This window comes from Poecilia formosa, unplaced genomic scaffold (genome assembly GCF_000485575.1).
Source record: "Poecilia formosa unplaced genomic scaffold, Poecilia_formosa-5.1.2 Scaffold46, whole genome shotgun sequence".
Classification (NCBI taxonomy): Eukaryota; Metazoa; Chordata; class Actinopteri; order Cyprinodontiformes; family Poeciliidae; genus Poecilia; species Poecilia formosa.
The window spans coordinates 1,799,592-1,819,353 of NW_006799985.1; the positions used below are offsets into that span (position 1 = coordinate 1,799,592).

The 19,762-nt window shown below is 40.5% G+C and overlaps 1 protein-coding gene across 1 annotated transcript in view; it reads left to right on the top strand.

Moving 5' to 3' along the window:
- Positions 1-1,951: 1,951 nt before the first annotated feature.
- The window catches only part of fto (FTO alpha-ketoglutarate dependent dioxygenase), a 138,940-nt gene continuing 121,129 nt past the window's right edge, over positions 1,952-19,762 (top strand). Inside the window, exon 1 of the mRNA XM_007552190.2 lies at positions 1,952-2,184. Coding sequence (XP_007552252.1) covers positions 2,107-2,184 — 78 coding nt within the window. The 5' untranslated portion in view covers positions 1,952-2,106. The remainder of the gene's footprint in view (positions 2,185-19,762) is intronic.

Consider the following 19,762-nt stretch of genomic DNA (forward strand, 5'->3'; position numbering starts at 1 on the left):
TGGAGAAATTCAAATACATGGAAAGACAATTCATCAAGAGCTTGAGTTATGTTTATGAACTTCACTGTAACCGTTAGAAAACCAGGTGGGGTACTGGCCCAGTTGTGACTTTAATTTTAGAAATTTGGTCTCTAAAGTGTCTCAAATATTTTGGATTCAACTTTTCTCTCCAATAGAAACAGTGTAACAGAAACAACAGAAATCCAAGTTTCAGCAAGAGTCACAACATATGCGCACTGTCTGTTGGTTAAAATCTGCCACATTATACTCATGCAAAGAGAAGATCTTTCAAAGTAAGCCAAAACTGTTAATGTTAACCATAAATATGACTGACAATCAGAATATGTGAATCACAGTTAGACACATGAAAGAAACATATGCTGTATAATGACAAATGAAGATTGGATGTAGGCAGAATCTGACATAATAAAGAAGATTATAAAAAAATAAATTATTTACAACCGTAGCTTTTTCTCTATTTTTTCATGCATATGGGTCTAGTTTTCATTAAAAGAAAAAAAAACGAGTCAAAAGGATATTTTTCAAACCTATACTTCCCTTGGAGGACAAGGACAGATGGGAGGAAATGTAGGTTATTAAAAGGAACCAAAAGAACCATCATCTTTTAATAACTAAGAATGCCAGACACACACGTCTTTCGTAGTGGGTGAGCTTTTAAGCACTTTGCAAGACAGGTAAATGAAACATGTGTTAAACCACTTTGGTGTGCTCACTTGGGTCAGCTCTACCATAAAAGAGGAGATATTACAAAGGGAACTAATGAAGACACTGATCAAAGTATGTAATGGTAATATGTAACAGGTGTTTCAGACCCCTGCAATCCACCCCTGCGCCGCCCTCCCACAGCCAACACCAGGCCATCCGTGAAACCCGAATGCATTTCACATGTGCTTTGATAGGAACAATGGACAAAACATATTTCAGTACTGTTCGACCGATGTTACGAGCAGTCTGGTTCAGCTCTTGGGAGGGCATTCGCCGGTGATAGACAAAGGCGGCCACACTGCTGCTGCGTGTTTACGGTGCACTTTCATGATCTGTGGTAAGTTGAGAAGGACTGACGTAGCTGAAGCCCACACCGGCAGAAAAGCAGGCACCTGGATTTGAGATGCATGCAAGAGTTGAAAGAAGGCTGGCAAGACTTTAGCTGGAGCCCGTTCAAAGCACGATTGCTATTTTTACACATGGCTTAAGATGAAAGTAGATGTGCTTTTGATTTTAAAAAGTGTCGAACATATGGCGTTCATGTTTAAAATTTATTTTAGAATTCTTATGGTATAATAATAATAACAACAATAACAACAACAACAACAACAACAATAACAATAATAGTAATAAAATAATTATGACTGAAATAAATAATAACAATTATTATTATTTCACTTTTTGTTAAAGCAAGACAAACATAAATAGTCCAACGTAAACTTATAATAAAATAAAAAAACAGCTAAGCATGTAGACAGTAAAAACTACAATATACAATGACATTTACAAATCTGTGCTTTCAAACATGGAGAAAAGATGTGTGGCTCAGCTCAGTCATTGATAGAAAAAAATAATAAATAAGCAAATCAATAAATTAATTAATTGTCAATAAGCAATGTTTAAGTACCCCTCTTCCCCATCACTCATTTGCCGCTTGACTCTCTCGACATTTTTCACCGGAAAACAATTCTCTTTAATAAATGCATATATAAAATAATACGTGTGGATCCCACAGCAACACAATGACATAAAAATTGAAATTATTCTAAAGTAATGTTGTTTTGTTCTGTACTTTAGAAGCGTATATAACCGTATTTAACATTTAACCGTTTCTGTACCCGTGCCGCACCTGCGCAGAGCGTTCTGATTCTACTTCCGCTGCAAGCACGCTGTCACTTATGGGATTTGTAGTTCTCAGGGCTGCGCTTTTAGAACCCCTGTTAAGAAATTTTGACCAGAACGCGTTTTGCGCCGCGGGTCGGGACTAGATGATTTGCAAATATACAAAATCGACTTCTTTCTTATGTCAACAGTGTGTCAGACCGAAAAAATGTCGAAACGGGTTTTTTTCGTGCACTACAACAACCAACATCGCCCCTAATGAAAGCGAGGCAGTGTAAACACAACTCCAGGAACATGAAAAGATCGGGTGACAGTGAGGGGGAGAAGAGAAGAAAGGTATTGATAGCGTTTTTCTCCGTTCGGTCTGGCATATTTTTAAGCCCTGTCGCTGGTTGAATATCTAACGCTCCGTATGCGGTGCTGCTGGCTGCATTCTGGAGGCTAGAAAGCTGCGGATGTCAGCGCATACCTCACCTTGCCTGTTTCCTTTATTGTGTTTTTCCATTTTCCCCCTCTCAGTCTGCCACAATGAAGAATTACAGTCACATTGAAAGGGCGGTTTTATCAAGCAGATGAACTGCTGATGTGTAGCTTTAGGTTGCAGGAGCAGGTCTAGACCACACTCCATATTTGTTAAGAAAGACGACATGATGCGAATTAAAACAACACGCAATTATTCGAATATAGATCCACCACAATTGCAATAAAGTCATATATATAAATACATAACTACAACAAAATCTGAAAACATTTGCATGTTACATTTGGATGTTAGTCTCGTATGAATGGAATAGAGGAAAAAAGATGCTAATTGTAGTGCAATTAGCATCTTCAGCGCAAGAGCTAAAACAAATAGTGAAGTTAGTCAAGGGAGTATTTGGGATTTCGGTCAGCTGCCAGGTCAGCAGTCTCCTGCAGCTTTAGGCTTCACTGCTGATGCGTTGGCTTCAGTATCAATTTGATAGTGCAGGAGAAACTCGTTCATTGTCAAATAACAAATTACCACCTTTCCTGTTATATACTTAGAGATATTCATTCAATACGTCTTGTTATTCTGTCACTTTGCTGAAGTTACACCTGAATTTCCCCACTGTGGAAGAATAAAGGATATTTCTATTCTATTAAATCTTCGAAATTAGCTGTATGCCAACACAAAGAATTCCATCTAAAAGTCTATTACAATAAACTTTACTTTTAAATTATTTTACTTTTAAACATAAAGTGTTTAGGTTCAAAAATAAGACAGGTAAAGCAATCTAAATACTGAAAGTGTGGGATAATTTATGTTCTTCATTTTATATTGTTGATGAATGAATGAATCATCTTTTGAACAGTTTGCATAAATGTCAGTTGCAGAAGTTTTTTCAGCCATTATTTTTGCATATAACCCTAGTTGTATCTAATGAAGTACAAGAAGATAGCTACTGGTGTTCTGGGTTTGTTTACATTAACATGATCAATTCTCAATTCTTTTATTTTTATTTTTTTAAATAAAAAGCTGTTGGTGAAGGGACAGTCGGCATTGAGGCATTTTGGAAGCCACAGACTTCCCCACAGAGATATAACTAGTATTTGTATCAAGGTATTTTTGTTTTGGTTTTTAAGTTTCAGGAATTCAGAACATTTTCCTTCATATTGTTTCTAGGATTTAAAGTATCACTGTGACTGAAATTTTCTGTGGCTGCATATGCCATGTAGCATGGTTAAACATACATATCATGAACCAGTGGTGGATTTAGTCAAAGTTATCTCACTGTGGAAATGCCATTTTTGGTCCGTGCCTTCCTAGTGGGATTTCTGTGGGGAGACATTGCTGTTGTTTGATGATTATTAAGACGAGACATGGGCCTTTATGAGACTGTTTGATAAACGTGAGTGGAAATACTAAAGTTTTACTGCTTCATGGACCAAAAGTTTACTTAGAAATCTAAAACATTATCTAATTGGTTTGACATAAAACAGAAAAGCCACAATGATTCATGTCACTATATGTGTTACAGATCCACTATTGTTTCCCATGCCATAAATGTATTTTTATTTTGATCCTGCTTGGTAGACCAAATCAAAATATAGAATAAAAAGACGCTTTGCTTATTGCATAGATTATCATAGAGTAAGCAGAAGGCAAGAGAATGCTGTTGTAGGTTTTTTTTTTTTTTTTTTCCGACCCGCTGAACTTTACTCTCTTTAGCAGGCTCAGAAAACTCTGGGATGGTTATTTGATACTTTCTCTGCCATCCCATTATATGGACTTTAAATTGTTAATCTGCAATGCCCCACAATTGTGCACCATTGCACTTATAGTCTTGCTTCTTACTGTTTGTCTGTCTGTTTCTCCTCCTATCCTCCAACTTGTTGACTCTCTGCTGAGGCCCATGTGTTTGGATCATGTTAGACAGCAGTGAAACTATGTAAGACGTGGTTCCTCCTGTTTATGAAAGCAGCCATGGCGGCCAGATGAGCGGCTCAGAGAAGGAACTCGTTCCAGCTGGCCCTCCAGGCAGTCGGGCGGCACAGACCTAATGGCTTAGCTTCCTTTCTCCTTAGATAAATAAAAGATTGAGCAAGAGCCAATGTAATTGCAAAATGACTTTATTGTTGTAAAGCAGCCAAAGAAAGAATTGCATGCAGTTTTAACCAGGTTTTGTCGTATCTGCTGTTTTGCAATGACACAGTTAAGAGCAACTTTAGATATTATCTGTTTTTTTATTTTTTATTTCTGCTGTTCCATTCTGAAAAGGATTAGGGATTATTTTAATGGGTGCTTGTTTATTTAAAGAAACCAACCCTCAGCAAGGTAGTTATGGTTACTTAATTTTTCACATTTTTTTTATTTTTTGGCAGCTTGTTTTCTTGATTATTTATGAAATAAGTCAAAACAGAATGTGATATGACAGGTTTTGTTGTTCGATTGAGTAAACATGTAGACTATTTGACATAGTTCATGAGTTTTTTTGGTTTTTTTTCCCTAGAGCTCTTCAAAGCATCAATTTGCAATAATCATCACAACCACAAAGGGCTGCTTGAATGCAATATTGGGTTGGTTATAATATTTATATTAGGGCTGAAACGATTAAATGGATTAATCGTGATGAATTGATTATAGAAATAATCGTCAACTGATTTAGCTATTGATTATTTATTAACAGGCGTACACAGATTTTTAAAAAAATACCATTTGCTGAAACAACAATGTCAGAGCTGTAATTAAATCAAAACAACTAAAAAAGTATACATGTAGCAGCATTTAAGATAAAAGAAAGTTTGCATCTGTAAATATGTTCTACCAAGAACTACTCAAGAGGCAGGTTTCATATTTTAATATATTTATACTATTGTACAGAAAAGTTTAAGTGGTTAAATGAAAAATCTTCTGAATTGCAACATTTTTTTTATTTGATCAATCAATTAATCTTTCAAATAATCAATTAAGAAAATAATTTCTAGTTGCAGCCCCAGTTTATATTATATTTAGCTATAGTATTTCTTAGTGTTTTGTCATAGAAGCCTAATTTAGATTTTAGTCCATTGTAGTCGACAAGATGCTAAAGGGAAAGAGTAGAGTGTGGTAAATGTGAGGTGATTGCAATTGATATTGTCATTGCTGTATTTAAAAATATCACATTTTCATGTTTTCCAAATGATATGCAGCCCTGGTTGTGACCTGAAAGGGGTAATATTTCTTTTACATTATCGCTGCAACTCCTACTCCCCTCCCACCGCCGTAACGATTCCATTTGGCTTGTAAAGGGCTTTAAAACATTTCATTATGTTCTATCAGTTTCGTCATCACAGGATGAGTTTCCACTTATGCCTCGGCAAGTGAGAAAACAGCTCTGACCCCGTCCCGTAACCCGATGTTCTTTGATGCAAACTCACCGTATCAGTGTTCTTTGATGCAAGCTCCCCATTTGTACAGTGATGACAAGTATAAAGTGTTGGGTCGAAACAGGAAGCGTGTGTGTGTGTGTGTGTGTGTATGTGTGTGTGAGCAGCCGGCTAAGTAATGATCACACGGGGTCACCAGATGTTGTGAGGTCCTGGGCTCAGCCCCAGCCATTGCTTAGATCAGCCTCATTGGTTTGCTCTGGTTGTGGCACCTTGTGCAAGCTGTTTAGGGTATTTAATTTCTAAACACTCATTAAAATGGTTTGTGTTTCCCTTGGTGGGCCTGTTAAATTAACAGCTACTGAGGTAAAAGCTGATTATGTAGCCACACATCCGGACATGGTTAATCAATTCTCCCCTACAAAATGTTAGCTGATGAATTAGTGTAAAGGAAACGATTTATGGCACCTAATGCCAATGTCCTGTCGTGTCAAGGCTGATGTTTTAGCAAGAGAAGGTGTCAGATTTAGCACATTCAGCAGCTTCACGCTCTGCCAGCCATCTTTTCTCCCTCAAAACCTAAACTGCATGCTGCTTCCTCTATTAATGAGCCAGTAATGGAGAAATAGTGTAAGGTAGTGACATAAAACATGGGTATGTGTACCTGAGGCTGGGTAGCACATAAGCTCCTATGGAGCCAGATTTACACCTAGGCTCTGTGTAGAATGGTGATGGTGGAACACTTGGCATGGGGGCTCTCAGAGCTTCATCAGACCCCCGCTGGTTGGACTGTATTAAAGCCGGTGCTTAGAAAAATACGGCTGTGGCAGATAATGATACTATTACACTAATGGAGTTGGCAAATGAAGGAGAACCCAGATGCCCTGCTTTATTACCAGAGGGGGTCATTTCTTCGCTGCATTCCTAATGGCCTGAGCACACAGTATTGATCAGCCTATCATGCTGCTAATCCTCTACAGAATTACTTATCGCTGCCTAGGTGTCGATCCGCCACATGCCCTGTGCTGGCCTAGTCACTGGGCGGCTGCTATTCGTCCAGTGGGGACCCACTGGGCCACTCACCCAAACATGATTTAGGGCCGAGCAGGGATGGCGCCTGGGAGGTCTTCAACTATAGGCAGGTACGTTTTGTAAAAAAGAAGGGAGGTAAATGAAACTAACAGCTTTCATTTAATTAAGGAGCAGGCAGTGATGCAGTTTCCTTGTCTTTATGGCCTTGCTGGCCACTGCAGAGCAGAAGAAGCTCTGTAGTTGGGTGTTGTTTTCCTGTGTTGTACTGTAAATTAGAAACAGGCAGATCTCTTGCTGTTATCAGCAGCAGAAAGTAATGATCATTGGGGTTAATTTGATGTCCAGCTGCTCCCCTGTGCTTTGTTTCTCTGTTCATTATTTGCTTACACCATAAAACGAAGGAAAATATTTCTTTTAAATTATTCATGGTGTGCATCATTTTAACATGACAAGAAATGATATTCTCTGAGATGGTCATTAGTATAAATGAATTGGGGGTCAGGACTCTTTGCCCAGGGCTTGTGACTTGCTATATTATTGGTCCCTTTACTGGGCCTCTGCGTGCATTATCATCCCCAGGACACTGGAAGTGTGGCATCCCTGCACATACACACCCTTTTATTCACCTCTGGCCTTGACTAATCAAAGAGTTTACCTTAAGGGGTGCATTTGCACTGTTAGTTAGCATTAGTCCTGTAGCCATAAAGAAGTATTTATACATTTCCATCTGAAACAACCTGTCCTAGCAAGGGAAACGAGCTATTGATCCAGATATTTAGTTATTTCTTTCTGCGTGTGCCATCAATATTGTACAAACATCCATCCATGTGTCTATGTGAGAGTTGACCCTGGCCCTTGCCTCCATTTTTGCTCCCATTGGAGCTCAATGATATACTATTATGAAAAGTAAAATCAATGAATGCATATGAAATTTTGGTGTGTAATATAGTGCTGGCCCAGGGCCCCAGGTCTTTCTATTGATCGGCCGTGTGAGTGTTAGAGGGGGCTGATTAGTCTGCCGGTGAGCTTTTCATCTACATGTCTTTACCTTGTCTTGGTTGTTTGATCTGTGCTCATATATCTGGATTGACATTTTTACACATCAGTTTGGGTAGTCAAACCATTCTTGAAATGAAATCAGTCATTCAGACATTAAAAGCGCCACAAAACTTCTGATTCCATTAAGCTAATGGAACAAGAAATTCATTTATACTAACAATATGGACACTAGTAGGTGCTTTAAATGTTGTGAATTTGGAAACCCTAAAAAAGTTGCATTCGATATGGAAAGAGTCTTAATTTTTCTGCTCTATATTTTTTAAATTTCTGGAAATACGACTTTCCAGAAAAACTTAAATCATCAAGAAATACATTGATTAGTTATGAAGTTATTACTACTGTGCTAAATGCAAAAATTAGGTTCTTGGTAGAGCTGAACATCAAGTGCCACTGGATATATATTAGTGTCCAAGATAGCAACTTGCTTTTATTAAATTAAGTCAACTGAATCAAAGCTAAAAAAGGGGACAGTAAAGCCATTTTGAATAACATTAACAAGGGTTAGGATGTGATTGGTAAACATCTCACTATCAAAAGTACTTTGAATACTTTAACTGGATTGTTGTGTTTTACAACATAAAAATTGCATCTTCTGAATTTAGAATGCAACGGTCACTTTTAGCGTGTTATTTTTTTTTTAGGAACAGAAAAACACAAGACTTGTGTTGAGTTGTTTGGTTGCTGTTTCTCTTTGTAGTTCTTATGATAGTCTGTTTCCTTTTGTGCACAGTGCTCCTCTCACTTCTTGTTACTGTTTTTTCTGAGGTTCTTTGTCATCTTTAGGGTTTGTATTTGGTTTTCTGGTTCTTTGGGTTGACTTCTAGAGAGCCATTTAGTGCAATTACGTTCCCTAGATACCTTTGTCCTCAGCTGTTTTCACTCAGTAATTAGTCTCATCTGGTCTTTATCCTCGTAATCAGCCTCCCCTGTATAGAGTTAAAGTTTTGCAATGACCCAACCAAAGTTCCAACTTGATTCTGTTGTAGAATCTGTGGGTGGGGCTAAAGGGTGATAGTAGGGAGGCCTTTGAACCTCAATGACTTTGAGGTCATTGCCAAATATAAATGGCCTTAAACATGCAGTATCGGGTTACCCACTTTGAGGTGGACCTTGTTGCTATGATGCCAAAATTAACTTTTTTGTTGATTATAAGAAGTTTGTAATGACATGTCAGTTTCAAAACTGATAGCAATGTTTTCCCATCTATTTTCTTATTTGACACAAACCTCTTAGAGTAAAATCGTTTTTAATTTATATCTGCCAGACGTTTGGCTAATTATTGGCTTAGCTGTTACACTTCCTGATTCCTTTTATTCTTTGCAATTTCCTCCTGTAATAAACCCTTCATGCCTCTGGCCCTTGAACTTGTTCAGTTTAGGTTTTTTTTCTCTGCTGTAGACTTTAAGCAAGTTTTTTTCATCCGTCCATGCTGAGCTGAGTTTGTGGGCATCACTTACCTCAAAATTTATTGTTGTCTACTGTGGATTTTGTCCCACAAGTTATTACCCTAAACATTTTAGCATCACCATTTCCTAAAGACTTGGGCTTCACCGAACAGAATTATGTACCTGGCTTTAGGTGTTGACCTAGCAAAAATTTTACCAACCTAACTAAATTTAGTTGAAGTAAATTTTAGTTTACAGATAAATTAGGATAATCTTCTAAATCCTCAATTTCAAAACTCCAAGATACATCAAGGAATCTGTACTTTGTTGTCCACTCTTATGTGTCATAGTCTTAGGGAAGAAATCTTAATTGGTCATGGCTGTGTTGCTGGATCTTTAGTAAAATCTCAGAATAATGCAGATTTTTTTTTCTTACTATGAGTCAGCCTGGTGCTGGCCTACCCCTCAACCAGACAAGGCTGCTTTTTTCTGACTAAAGGTGCATGTAACCAGTAAAATGTGGTTAATCAGGATGCAACAACTGGTCTTTTTTCGCTGCGACATCTTAGAATGGATCAGCCTGGAAAAAACAGCCCCTTATTCTATGCTTTCCTTTGTGCAGTTTCTGGACCCTCGACTGTTGAGAAACAATTGCGTAGACTCTGTAGAAGTTTTAAATTTTACTCTAACTTTTGGCCATGAGTGGGGAAATATCTTCACCAAACCCTTCTTTGCAGTTGTATTTGTTAGTATTGCCAGGTAGCTGTTTTACAAGGTTTGTAGAAGCTTTAACATGGCTAGTTCAAATCGCCTCTCAAGGCTTATGTGTCTGACTGCTCCTAACAAGCACTGCGTGTTGAGACATTATCCACAGATGGCAAAGTATTTGCAAACAAGGCAGGAGTATTTATCATGCAAACCGACTGTCCAGTTCAGCTGTTCGGTTCCATGAGGTGACTTCCAATGTGACCTGCTCAAGTAGGGTTCATTTGTCATGCATGTGTCCTTTCACTGCGGAGGCATATAATAATCAGTTCAATCAATACATTGTGGTTGCTTATCGGACAAGTACTGAATAAACATGGAAATGACCTGCTCACCTCACACACAGAGGCTAAATTCTCTGAGGGGTCTATTAGCCACTCAAAGCTATGATTCAAGGAAGTTTTTTTTTATTTTTTTTCTCCATTCAGCAATATGCCGGTTTTGCTCATGAAAGGATTCCTCTGGAAGAGCTCTCATTGCTGTTTATTTGTGAGGCGTATTTCCGTTTGTAATGACTCACCTTTCTAATAAAGTAAGAATGCCTGCTGCTATCATCTGGTTTCAATGGAGAGTTTGCAAGCCTTCATTCACAAAACCTGCGGGGGCCAGGTTCACAAGGTGCTGTAAATACAACCTGTTAATTTGTACATCATAAGTTTTTTCTTTTCCATAAATGTGAGCTGTGAAAGTGAGTTCAAATTTCTGCCACACGTCTCTTTCAGCCAAAAGACATGGTTTGGCATTGCTCTCACAGTGCCTTGCAAATATATTCATACCCCTGGAACCTTTTTTATATTGTATTAGATTACAAAAAGACTCATTGGTGTTGTATTGAGGATTTATTTGATATATCAAATGAATGTTGTGCATAATGGTGAAATGCAGGATGGTTTTCAAAATGTTTTCATGTAAAAAGTGAAACATTTGACAGGGAAAGTGGGTATTTATATATTGAGCACACTTTACTTAGATACCCCTAAATTAAGTCCAGTGTAACCATTTGCATAACAAAACAGTAAATCAAGTTAATCTCTGTGTGTTTTAGTCTCAGTAAAATGCATCTATTCTGTGAAGTCATTAGAGAACATTAGTTGCCTAGAAGCATCATGAAGGTCAACGGACAGCCAGTACAGATTAGGACATTCACTATTTCATCTTGGTCTACAATAACAATCCTTGTAAAATGTATTGACATTTGTGTCTGTAATCTGACAAAATGCAAAAAAGTTTAAGGGTGTGAGTAGTTGCTCATAGCACTTTCTGTCTGCCTTCTGGTTACAGACTTTCACCTATAAAATGTTAACTACTTTCTCATTTTGAAAGTCATTATTAGAGTGAAAAAAAGAAGCTTCCAAGAAACTTCCAGGGTTGTTTGGCTTTTCTGGATTTTTTTGGACCTTTGTGTATTGCTCATTTCAGAATCTACTCTGAAGCAAGTCTTTGAGGGGTGTCTGCTCACTTCAGGTGGTCTGTTCATGTCTCAGTGATTTCTTCTTGGAGCCCCCTGTGTGTTTTTTTCTTCATCAGTCTAACTTTTTCTTGCATATGCGAAAGAGCCAACGACAGTTTGACTGGCATGCTGTCAGTCAGGTGATGCCTTTCCAGTGGTGGAGCATCAGCCCTTTCCTGAGAGCTTGTATGTGCGAGAGTGTGTAGAAAAAGTGGGGGTATTGTCAGGACGTGACCGGCACACTTTGCATGTTCTCCTCGAGACAGATGCTTCTGGGCGAGCACTGGTGCATGACAGTTGCCTTTCATCGCTGTCTTCTCTACACTTAACCCCTGACCAGTGCTCCCTTCTTCCTCTTGCTCATCGTCTTCTTTGCCTTCTTCTTCCCTGCCATTTTTCTCCATGTCTGACCTCTTATCCCGATGCTTCCCTCCGCCGTCCTAAGTGATGGACTGGGAAAGCTAGGAGGCAGCTCGCATTTTGTATGTGTTGGTGAGGAGGTACGGCAGGCTTGTCACAAGCCTAATGCTGTCAGGCCTCGGAAAATTCAGCTGTCCAGACCAAGCTGCACAAACACCCTCTCATTTCCACCCGCCTTTACACCCTCACTTTTTGTTCAGCAGTCCGTAATTCCATCCACAGGCGCTGTCAAGCACTTGATCAAACGTGCATAAAGAAAGGAGCCCCTTGGCTGATTCCCATCCCCTCTCTTCCTATCATAATGTAGGCAGATTTTCCCTCCTCTGCCTGTTTCTTCAGCACTGTTTATTCAGATGAGCCTGTCTGGGGGGCAGCAGGTCACATCCACTTGCCTGGCTAAAAAGATCCTGAATTGAGGGCTGTCTCCTGTGAGATGAAGAGAGAAAAAACACAAGCAGGGGTTAGGCAGGGCTGCGGAGCGGTCATGTCAGGTCTGTTTTTGGACTGCTTGGTTGTGTGTGTGTGTGTGTGTTTCTGTGCGTGTGTGAATGCCATAGCGGAGTAAGGGTTAGGGAGCTTGAGGGTTCACTTGTCAACCCTTGTGTCATGCTTGCCCTGGCCTTGCTGTGTAGAGGGCATCCACTGTCATTTGTTTCAGGACTGTTTGAAGTGGAGTGAGCCACAGAAGCATAAAAACTAGTCAGGAGTTTGTGAGCTCTCAGGTGCCCCGATGTACCGCATAGTCGTTTAAAAGTGCAAATACCTGCTGGAAAAAGGGACACCAAAGTTTGACTTTTATCGTGGATGCACACTTACCACCTTCTTTATATGACACACCTGTTCAGCTGCTGCTTAACACTAACTGGAGCCAATCACCTGGTAGCAGCTCAATGCGTTTAGAGATCTGCAGAAGATGATGACTTGATGAAGTTCAAACAAAGCATGAGAACGGGGAAGAAACTTGGCATGACAAGTGACTGAACATGGCATGATTGTTGGTACCAGACGGGCTGGTTCGAATATTTAAAAAACTGCTGATCTACTTGGATTTTTCAAAAATAACAATCTCTTGGATTCTCACAGAAAAGGGAGAAAATAGCGGGTCAGAGGCAATTAACACTTGTTACAACCAAAATCTAAAGAACATCCTTGAATTCACAAAAAAATAAAAAATAAAAAAAAAATCTAAAAAGATATCCTAATCAAATGAGCGTCATTCAGACAGCAGATCATAATAGGGAGATGGGCTTCATCCCTCCATACATCACCCATCAAGAATAAGCGGGCATGAACAGTGAACTGATGAAAGGATGTTTGTTTTATACCACAATTTTATCTGTAGTCAATATCTTTGAGGAATGTTTCCGAAACCTTGTTTAATATTTGCTATTAGTTTTAAGAGATCAGGCAGTTTTGACAAGAAACGGATCAGATTTACAGCTGACCGGGGGCACCTAATGAACTGGCCTGTTTACATCCCGTCTTAACTGTGTTTATTGAAGCGAAATATTTTTCATTGTTTTCTGCTGTGAAAAGTTAATGTGTTGATTTCTGTTGTTAGTCCTTGAGCTTCATCATGTGGATTAAAGTCATTCTTGAGGCCAGTTCCAGAGAAATACACCCTAAGCTTCTGGTTTTCTTATACCTATTCTAAACTTCCAAGCTTTTTGAAGTTTTTTTGTTTGTTTTTTTTCCCAGTGTGTGTGATCTGCATTTGTGTTTGCCATTGCAGGTTTGTATGCGTCTTTCATGTGACATACATCTCCTACATTCTTCCCACCATAGGGGGAAAAAAACCCAAAACAAAACAAAAAAACCCCAAATGGTTAAGACCCCTTAACTTGTTGTTTGAGTGTCAGTGAAGACAGGAGTGCCAGGCTTGCTGTGAGCTTAATCCAACAACAGCCTGTCTGCCACAGTGTTGAGGTGCTATCGGCGAGCGAGTGGACCCCTTCGTCGCAGCTATTGTCAACACGGGGCATTGTCACTTATGAGATGGACTCATGTAAATGCGATGACAGGCTAGTGTCTCAGCTGACTGACAGCGCAGAGGGATTGGGGTAATCTGAGTGACTGATTTGAGGCGTGCGCCGACTCGCCTGTCCCCGTAACTCCTAAGAAATAGACAGCTTGAGCAGAGTTATCTGTGTTTGTAAGTCCTTCTGCTGCACTGGGATGACAATGGGGATTAGTGCCAAGGTTCTTTAAACTGTTTTATTTTTTTATTTTACTTTTGGGAGGAGGGTTGGGGGAGCCTTATCGGTGTCTTGGCAGGATGCTGCCGCAGCCAGCTTTTCTTGACTGTCAATTAAAGAGGGGATCATTAACTTCAAGGGTATAAATGTTCTAACACTGGTATTACGTTGGGAAGCTAAGTCGCTGACAGATGTTCTAACTTTAATTCTCCACTTGTTTTTTTGTCCTTTAATTAATTTATGTATCACTATTTGGGTTTTAAATATTTTTTCCTCCTGTCTGCTCTTTGTTAGACTGTAATCTCTGTTACCATGCTAGTCGCAAAGACGATTGGGCTTTGTCACTCGCCTGTGTTTCTCATAGGGTTCAATCAGCTAATGCATTCAATATCATCCAAACTGAAAGGTAAACAGTATCTAATGTGTTCCTCCACCGCCTCGGTGCAGCCTGAAGGCATTGGGCGGATGGAGCACAGAATGCACGCCTCTACTTCCCCAGGCTTTTCAGGGGGACCCAGGCACCTGGAATGGTGCTTGATGAAAACAAAACGAGCTCAGCTTGTACCTCTGTACACTCACGGTTGTTCGGAAGGTAAACAATAGTAGCGTGCTACTTTGGGGTTTTGCCTTTGCAAGCTTTAGTTGGCGGCTGTGAAGTATCTGCGTGACAGCTGCGGTTTAGGTTCTCAGGCACAGAGCTGCGGCGGGACACTATAAGGAAGGTGTGTGCTGATGGTAGCTACATGGAGAACGAAGGGAAACCAGAGGCGGAGAGAGGTTAAGGGGAGTAGGAGAGAGACAGCCGACAGAGACTGCTAATGGGCAAAGTCTCTTCATCCACCGCCACTGTCATCACCGCTGCCACCCCGCTCTTTTATGACAGCTCTTTTTCTTTGTTCTACCCGTCGGCCCACTCTCTGCTGGGGATTCGTGACAAGTTTTCGCCGGCTGATCAAACGTTACGGTGACACCTGATTAGGATATAGCGCATGTTTACAGTTGTGCATGGCGAGGACACCCCCTCCGTCTTTTTCCAGACAACAAGGGAGACTTCACCTTGACTAATTAAATTTGCACCTGCAACACCAGCTGTGACAGGCACTGTAGGGCTGCATTTATTTATGTCACTCTATACATACTTCCTGTGACGTTTACTGAGGTTGAGTTTTCACGAGTTGGTCTGTTTGCTCTCAGCATGGGTTCCTCCGATGATTGTCTTCATCTATGTCTTTTGGGATGTCGGAGGTGTGGGGGTGGATTAGCCCTCTGCCATCCAGGCAGGTGATTGCACCGGAAGTTGTGGTACCAGGAAATCCTGAAGTGTAATGCGACGGCTTTACTTTACCGTTACTTGTGTATTGTGCCAAAAATGATCTAATTGTTTTCAGTTTTTCTGATATTTCGGTTTGAGTTTCATCTTGTATTAAAACCAGAACATACGGTGACAAATTTACTTGGACCTTTTAAAGAGAAAATTGAAAATACATTTTTTCAAAGTTGAATGCAATGTTGTAAAGATCTCAGTGTTTAAATTATACAAATTTCATGTTCCTGGTTCAGTCTGTGTATATTCAGTCATGCATTAATGCGCATACACGCTTGCGTTTGTCCTCGTACATGATCTGCCTTTCAGAGCGTGCATGTATCTATCTAAATCAGTGTTAAGAATGTAAAAGGCCACAGCAGAAGCGAGCAGGACATCAGTCACTCTGCAGCAGAAGACAGGGCCCTGATAATTTGCGACTCTACCCCCTATCTCAGCCTCCACTCTGCCTCCCCAGCCTCAAATTGACCAAGCTCGACTGCTGGTCATGCTGTATTACATGGGTTAGATGAAGTAATTATTTCTAGGCCACTGACTACAAGCAAGATTAATAGTTTTTGAAACGGCCATAATGGAGGGCTGACCTGCCGTGACATAAGCATTATTTCAAGCTCACCTCCACTCCCATCCCTCTCACCTCTGGGTACCAGCAGAGTGTGATTTATACCTGGGCTAATGAGGGAAGGGGACCTAGGAGCTTGGGGCCGCTGGCCTACCATTGCAGTGTTACCGGCTCACTTAGACAACTGTACTGCTCAACATGGTCACCTCAACATAGGTGACTGATTGCTTGCTTGATTGACTCTTTGGATTAGATAGAATTAAGCAATAACCATTTTCATTATAAATAAATCTATACGTTATGTTGACGGTTTAACTGAGACTTGATTGACATTTGCCTTTCTTTGGAGTGGATGGGTTGCTTATAGGCATCTCATTAAATTACACATTACTTAAAAATGTTTTTTTTTTCATAAAGCAGTGATATATTTGATGATGACTCCATATAGCTTAAAAAAACAAATGTAGCTTTTAAAAATGTAGAGTAATACATAACATCAGTGAAAGCAGGAATTTTAAAACCAAAGTGTCCAACCTACTAAACAAATTACCATGTACTGTACAGTAAATGCACTCAATAGCTTAAGTTGGCTCCTTTTCAGTGCATTATTGTACGGAGGTAGTGTGGTACTGCTGAGATGCTTCGAGCCTTCGGCTAATCTGCACTGTTCAGTCTACTGTCTTTCTTCATAGCAGTTTTCAGGCCATTCAGCCACAGTAATGTCATGGTCATTAAACCAGGTTGCCATGCCTTTGTCAGAATGGGCGACAGACAAGTCCTGGTGAGACTATGAACTCGGCATATATCCATAAAGCTTATCAGTATGTCCTGGTAGATCGCTATATCGACTTTATACACAGTGAAGCAACACCAGCAGACATGGCTCTGAAAAAAAAAAAAAAATGAATGACTGTGAAAACTTTATGCTGAACACAAATACCTTGGATTTTGCTGCCTCTCCGTTCTTCCCTCAGACTCTGTTACCTTGATTTCCAAATGAGATGCAAAAACATACTTTCATCTGAAAGAGAACTTTGGACCACTTAGCAGTAGACAAATTTATTTTCTTTTTAGTTCATCTGTAGTTCAACCCTGTACATATATGAAGGACTTTCAAGCACTGAGTTCAGCTACAGTCCACGCCTTGTAAACCTCTAACAAACCTCAAAGACCTTTGCTTCACAACGCTGAAATGGTACCTGTTGCTTGTGCAACTTATGGTCAACCTTTATATTAGTCTGCATTTATACAGCACTTTTTGCCGCTAAGTGTTACTACTGTTTTTTTTTTTTTTTGTTTTTTTTATTGGGTTAAATTTATACTACACATTTAATACAATTGCTAATTTATTGACATGCATTTGTAATACTGAATCCTTTTGCTTCACCCTTTACTCTGTTGTGCCTTTTAGATCAGAAAAGCCAGAGAGCTGTCACTAGGTGGCACTTGGACATCACGTTATCAGGTGTGCCCCCCTCCTCACACCCCCCTTTTCATTTCAACATCCTCTTCTTTTTGCCTCTTTGTTGCCATCTTCACTTCCTCCCTCTCCTCTATGATAAGTACACCTTAGATGTCAGGATGTTTTATTTTTATTGGATGAGGGGCAGCGTGTAATGCGTTCACCTCCATTCCAGCCAGCTGTTAAATGCCGCGTAACATGGTCTGGCCAGGCTCCGCCCCGTTAACCCCTCGGATTGGCTGCAATAATTAGCAGAAGTGAACAGTAACTATGGTGCCCAGCGAGTGGTAGCGACAGCTTGCGACTCCTTCACACAGTGCAAACGTGAGCTTTAGTGACTTGGCTCTGGCCCAGCTTGCCCACGTCCCTCCTGACTTGTGACATGTTTCCGAGCTTTAATATTAACTCCCAAACTAAATGCATGCATGCAGTGTGACATCTGCAATTACATTTTCAAATGACTGGGTTCTAGACCTCCAGAATGTTAATCAGTCACCATTCTGGCTACTGTGAAGTGTGAAAAGGATTAAGATGTTCAGTTCCTAGTAGAATATTTGCCTTTGTACAGAATGAGTGAGAGAAAAATAAATATGGAGAAGAGGCAGCTCTTCAAGCAAGACAAGTGCCATCTGCTACACTTCTGGATTTTACTAATGCCATTACAATAAACTTATCTACTGCTGGATTCCAAGAAGATCGTCTGGGTGTTGCGTAAACAGACACGTATGATATTCAACCCTTAATTTGATATTAATCTCAGGTCGCATCATAATGCCAGTTTATCTGGGTCAAAGACTACATGAGACGGGATTAGACCTGTCCTAGATGTGCAGTCGACATCTGTTTTGAGCCATATGTTTTTCTAGTGGTTTAGGATTAAAACATGGACCATTGCACTTGCTTTGTAATAAGACTCTATGCAAAAATGTGATTCAATAAATAGGGCAACAGATAATTCAAGAGATGATCCAACTTATTTTGGAAAAAAACAGCTGTGAATTTTCGAAAAGTTAAAGGTGTATAAGGCCTGTTCTTGGAAAACTGAAACAGATTGTTGGCTTTCTTTGGTATTTGTGAGCTTCACTGATGTTTTTTCGTTCTAAAATGATGCATTTTGTCTTTAAATTGTTTCATCAAACAACACACTGTATTAAATCTAAAGGTTTAGCATTTAAACGACATGATAATGGTCACATCTGCCAGCCAATTATGCACAGCTCCCATGTCTTAGCCCCTTGTTTACCCTTGACTCCCAACCACTTTGGGTTGGATTGAGCGTCATTCTTTATCCCAGCTGAAATGCCAGACTCAGTAGTGTCAGAAGATGATCTAATACGGAGCAGAAAGGACACAGAGCTGAGAAATCACCGTCATCTGGAATGGTTGCTTGTCACACGATGGGTTTGATCAGCGCATGCGGCTGTACGCAGAGCCGGGTCTTTGCTCTGTCTAACAGTGGTACCGGATTAGAGGCACAAGCCACTTTTACTGTGATCAGTCATTCATTCATGGAGACACGCGGCAGGACTGAAATCCTGCTTGCGCACTTCATCCACATTATGTACAAGCTCCTTCGTCGTCAAGCCTACTGTATGGAAATGAGAAGCACTGCTGTTGACAATGATAGCACATGTTTTCAGACGTTTCTGTTCTGTTCCTGGCAGCGTGCAGCTGTAGTAACACCTTCAGAGCTGCCTTGGAGTAAGATACAATACCGAGATGCTTCAGCCTATATAGCTGCTTGACCTGCCTGAATCCCAGTGATCTGTGACATGTTGAGACAATGGCAGTGAGTGTGAAGAGTCTGGCCTTACACCCCTCAGACACTGTGTATCGCTAAGTGCTATTGAATTGTTTACTGTCACAAATCACAAACCTTACAATGACCAAGTCTGACTGCTGCACACCCAGTCACCACCCTGAGTGATGTGCAGGTCCAATGGACTCTGAGGAGCTTAGCGCCAGCCTCTGGAGCAGGGCATTTTAAACGCTCCACCTGGTTATTGATCACTTCTGCCTCGCTGAGCCATGCCTGGCAAAGGTAACGGAGAAACACTGAGTTTAAAAATAGGCAAGACGCAGAGAGGAAGGGTATTCTGGTGGCCTTGGTCCTGTGGACCTCTGGTCTGTCCTTGACACTGCCTGTGGGACTGGCCTCGAGGACGCTTCTTGTCCTCGTAAGCCCGACATCCAGCCCCTACAGTTAGCTCACCCTCCCCATGGGCCAGGCTGCACTTTGCACAGCCATATTGATTTTTTTTTTGGAGGGGCAGGGAAAGTGTGGCTGGATGGCGAGAGTGAAAGAGGGAGGGGGAAATGGAGAAATCAAGGGAGCTCTCTAAAGCACTGACTTCTCCTTGACTGCACCTCGAGACGCGACAACCCTGTTAGAACAACTCAGTGGCCCTGGTGCTCTGCTGAAAACTGCTAAT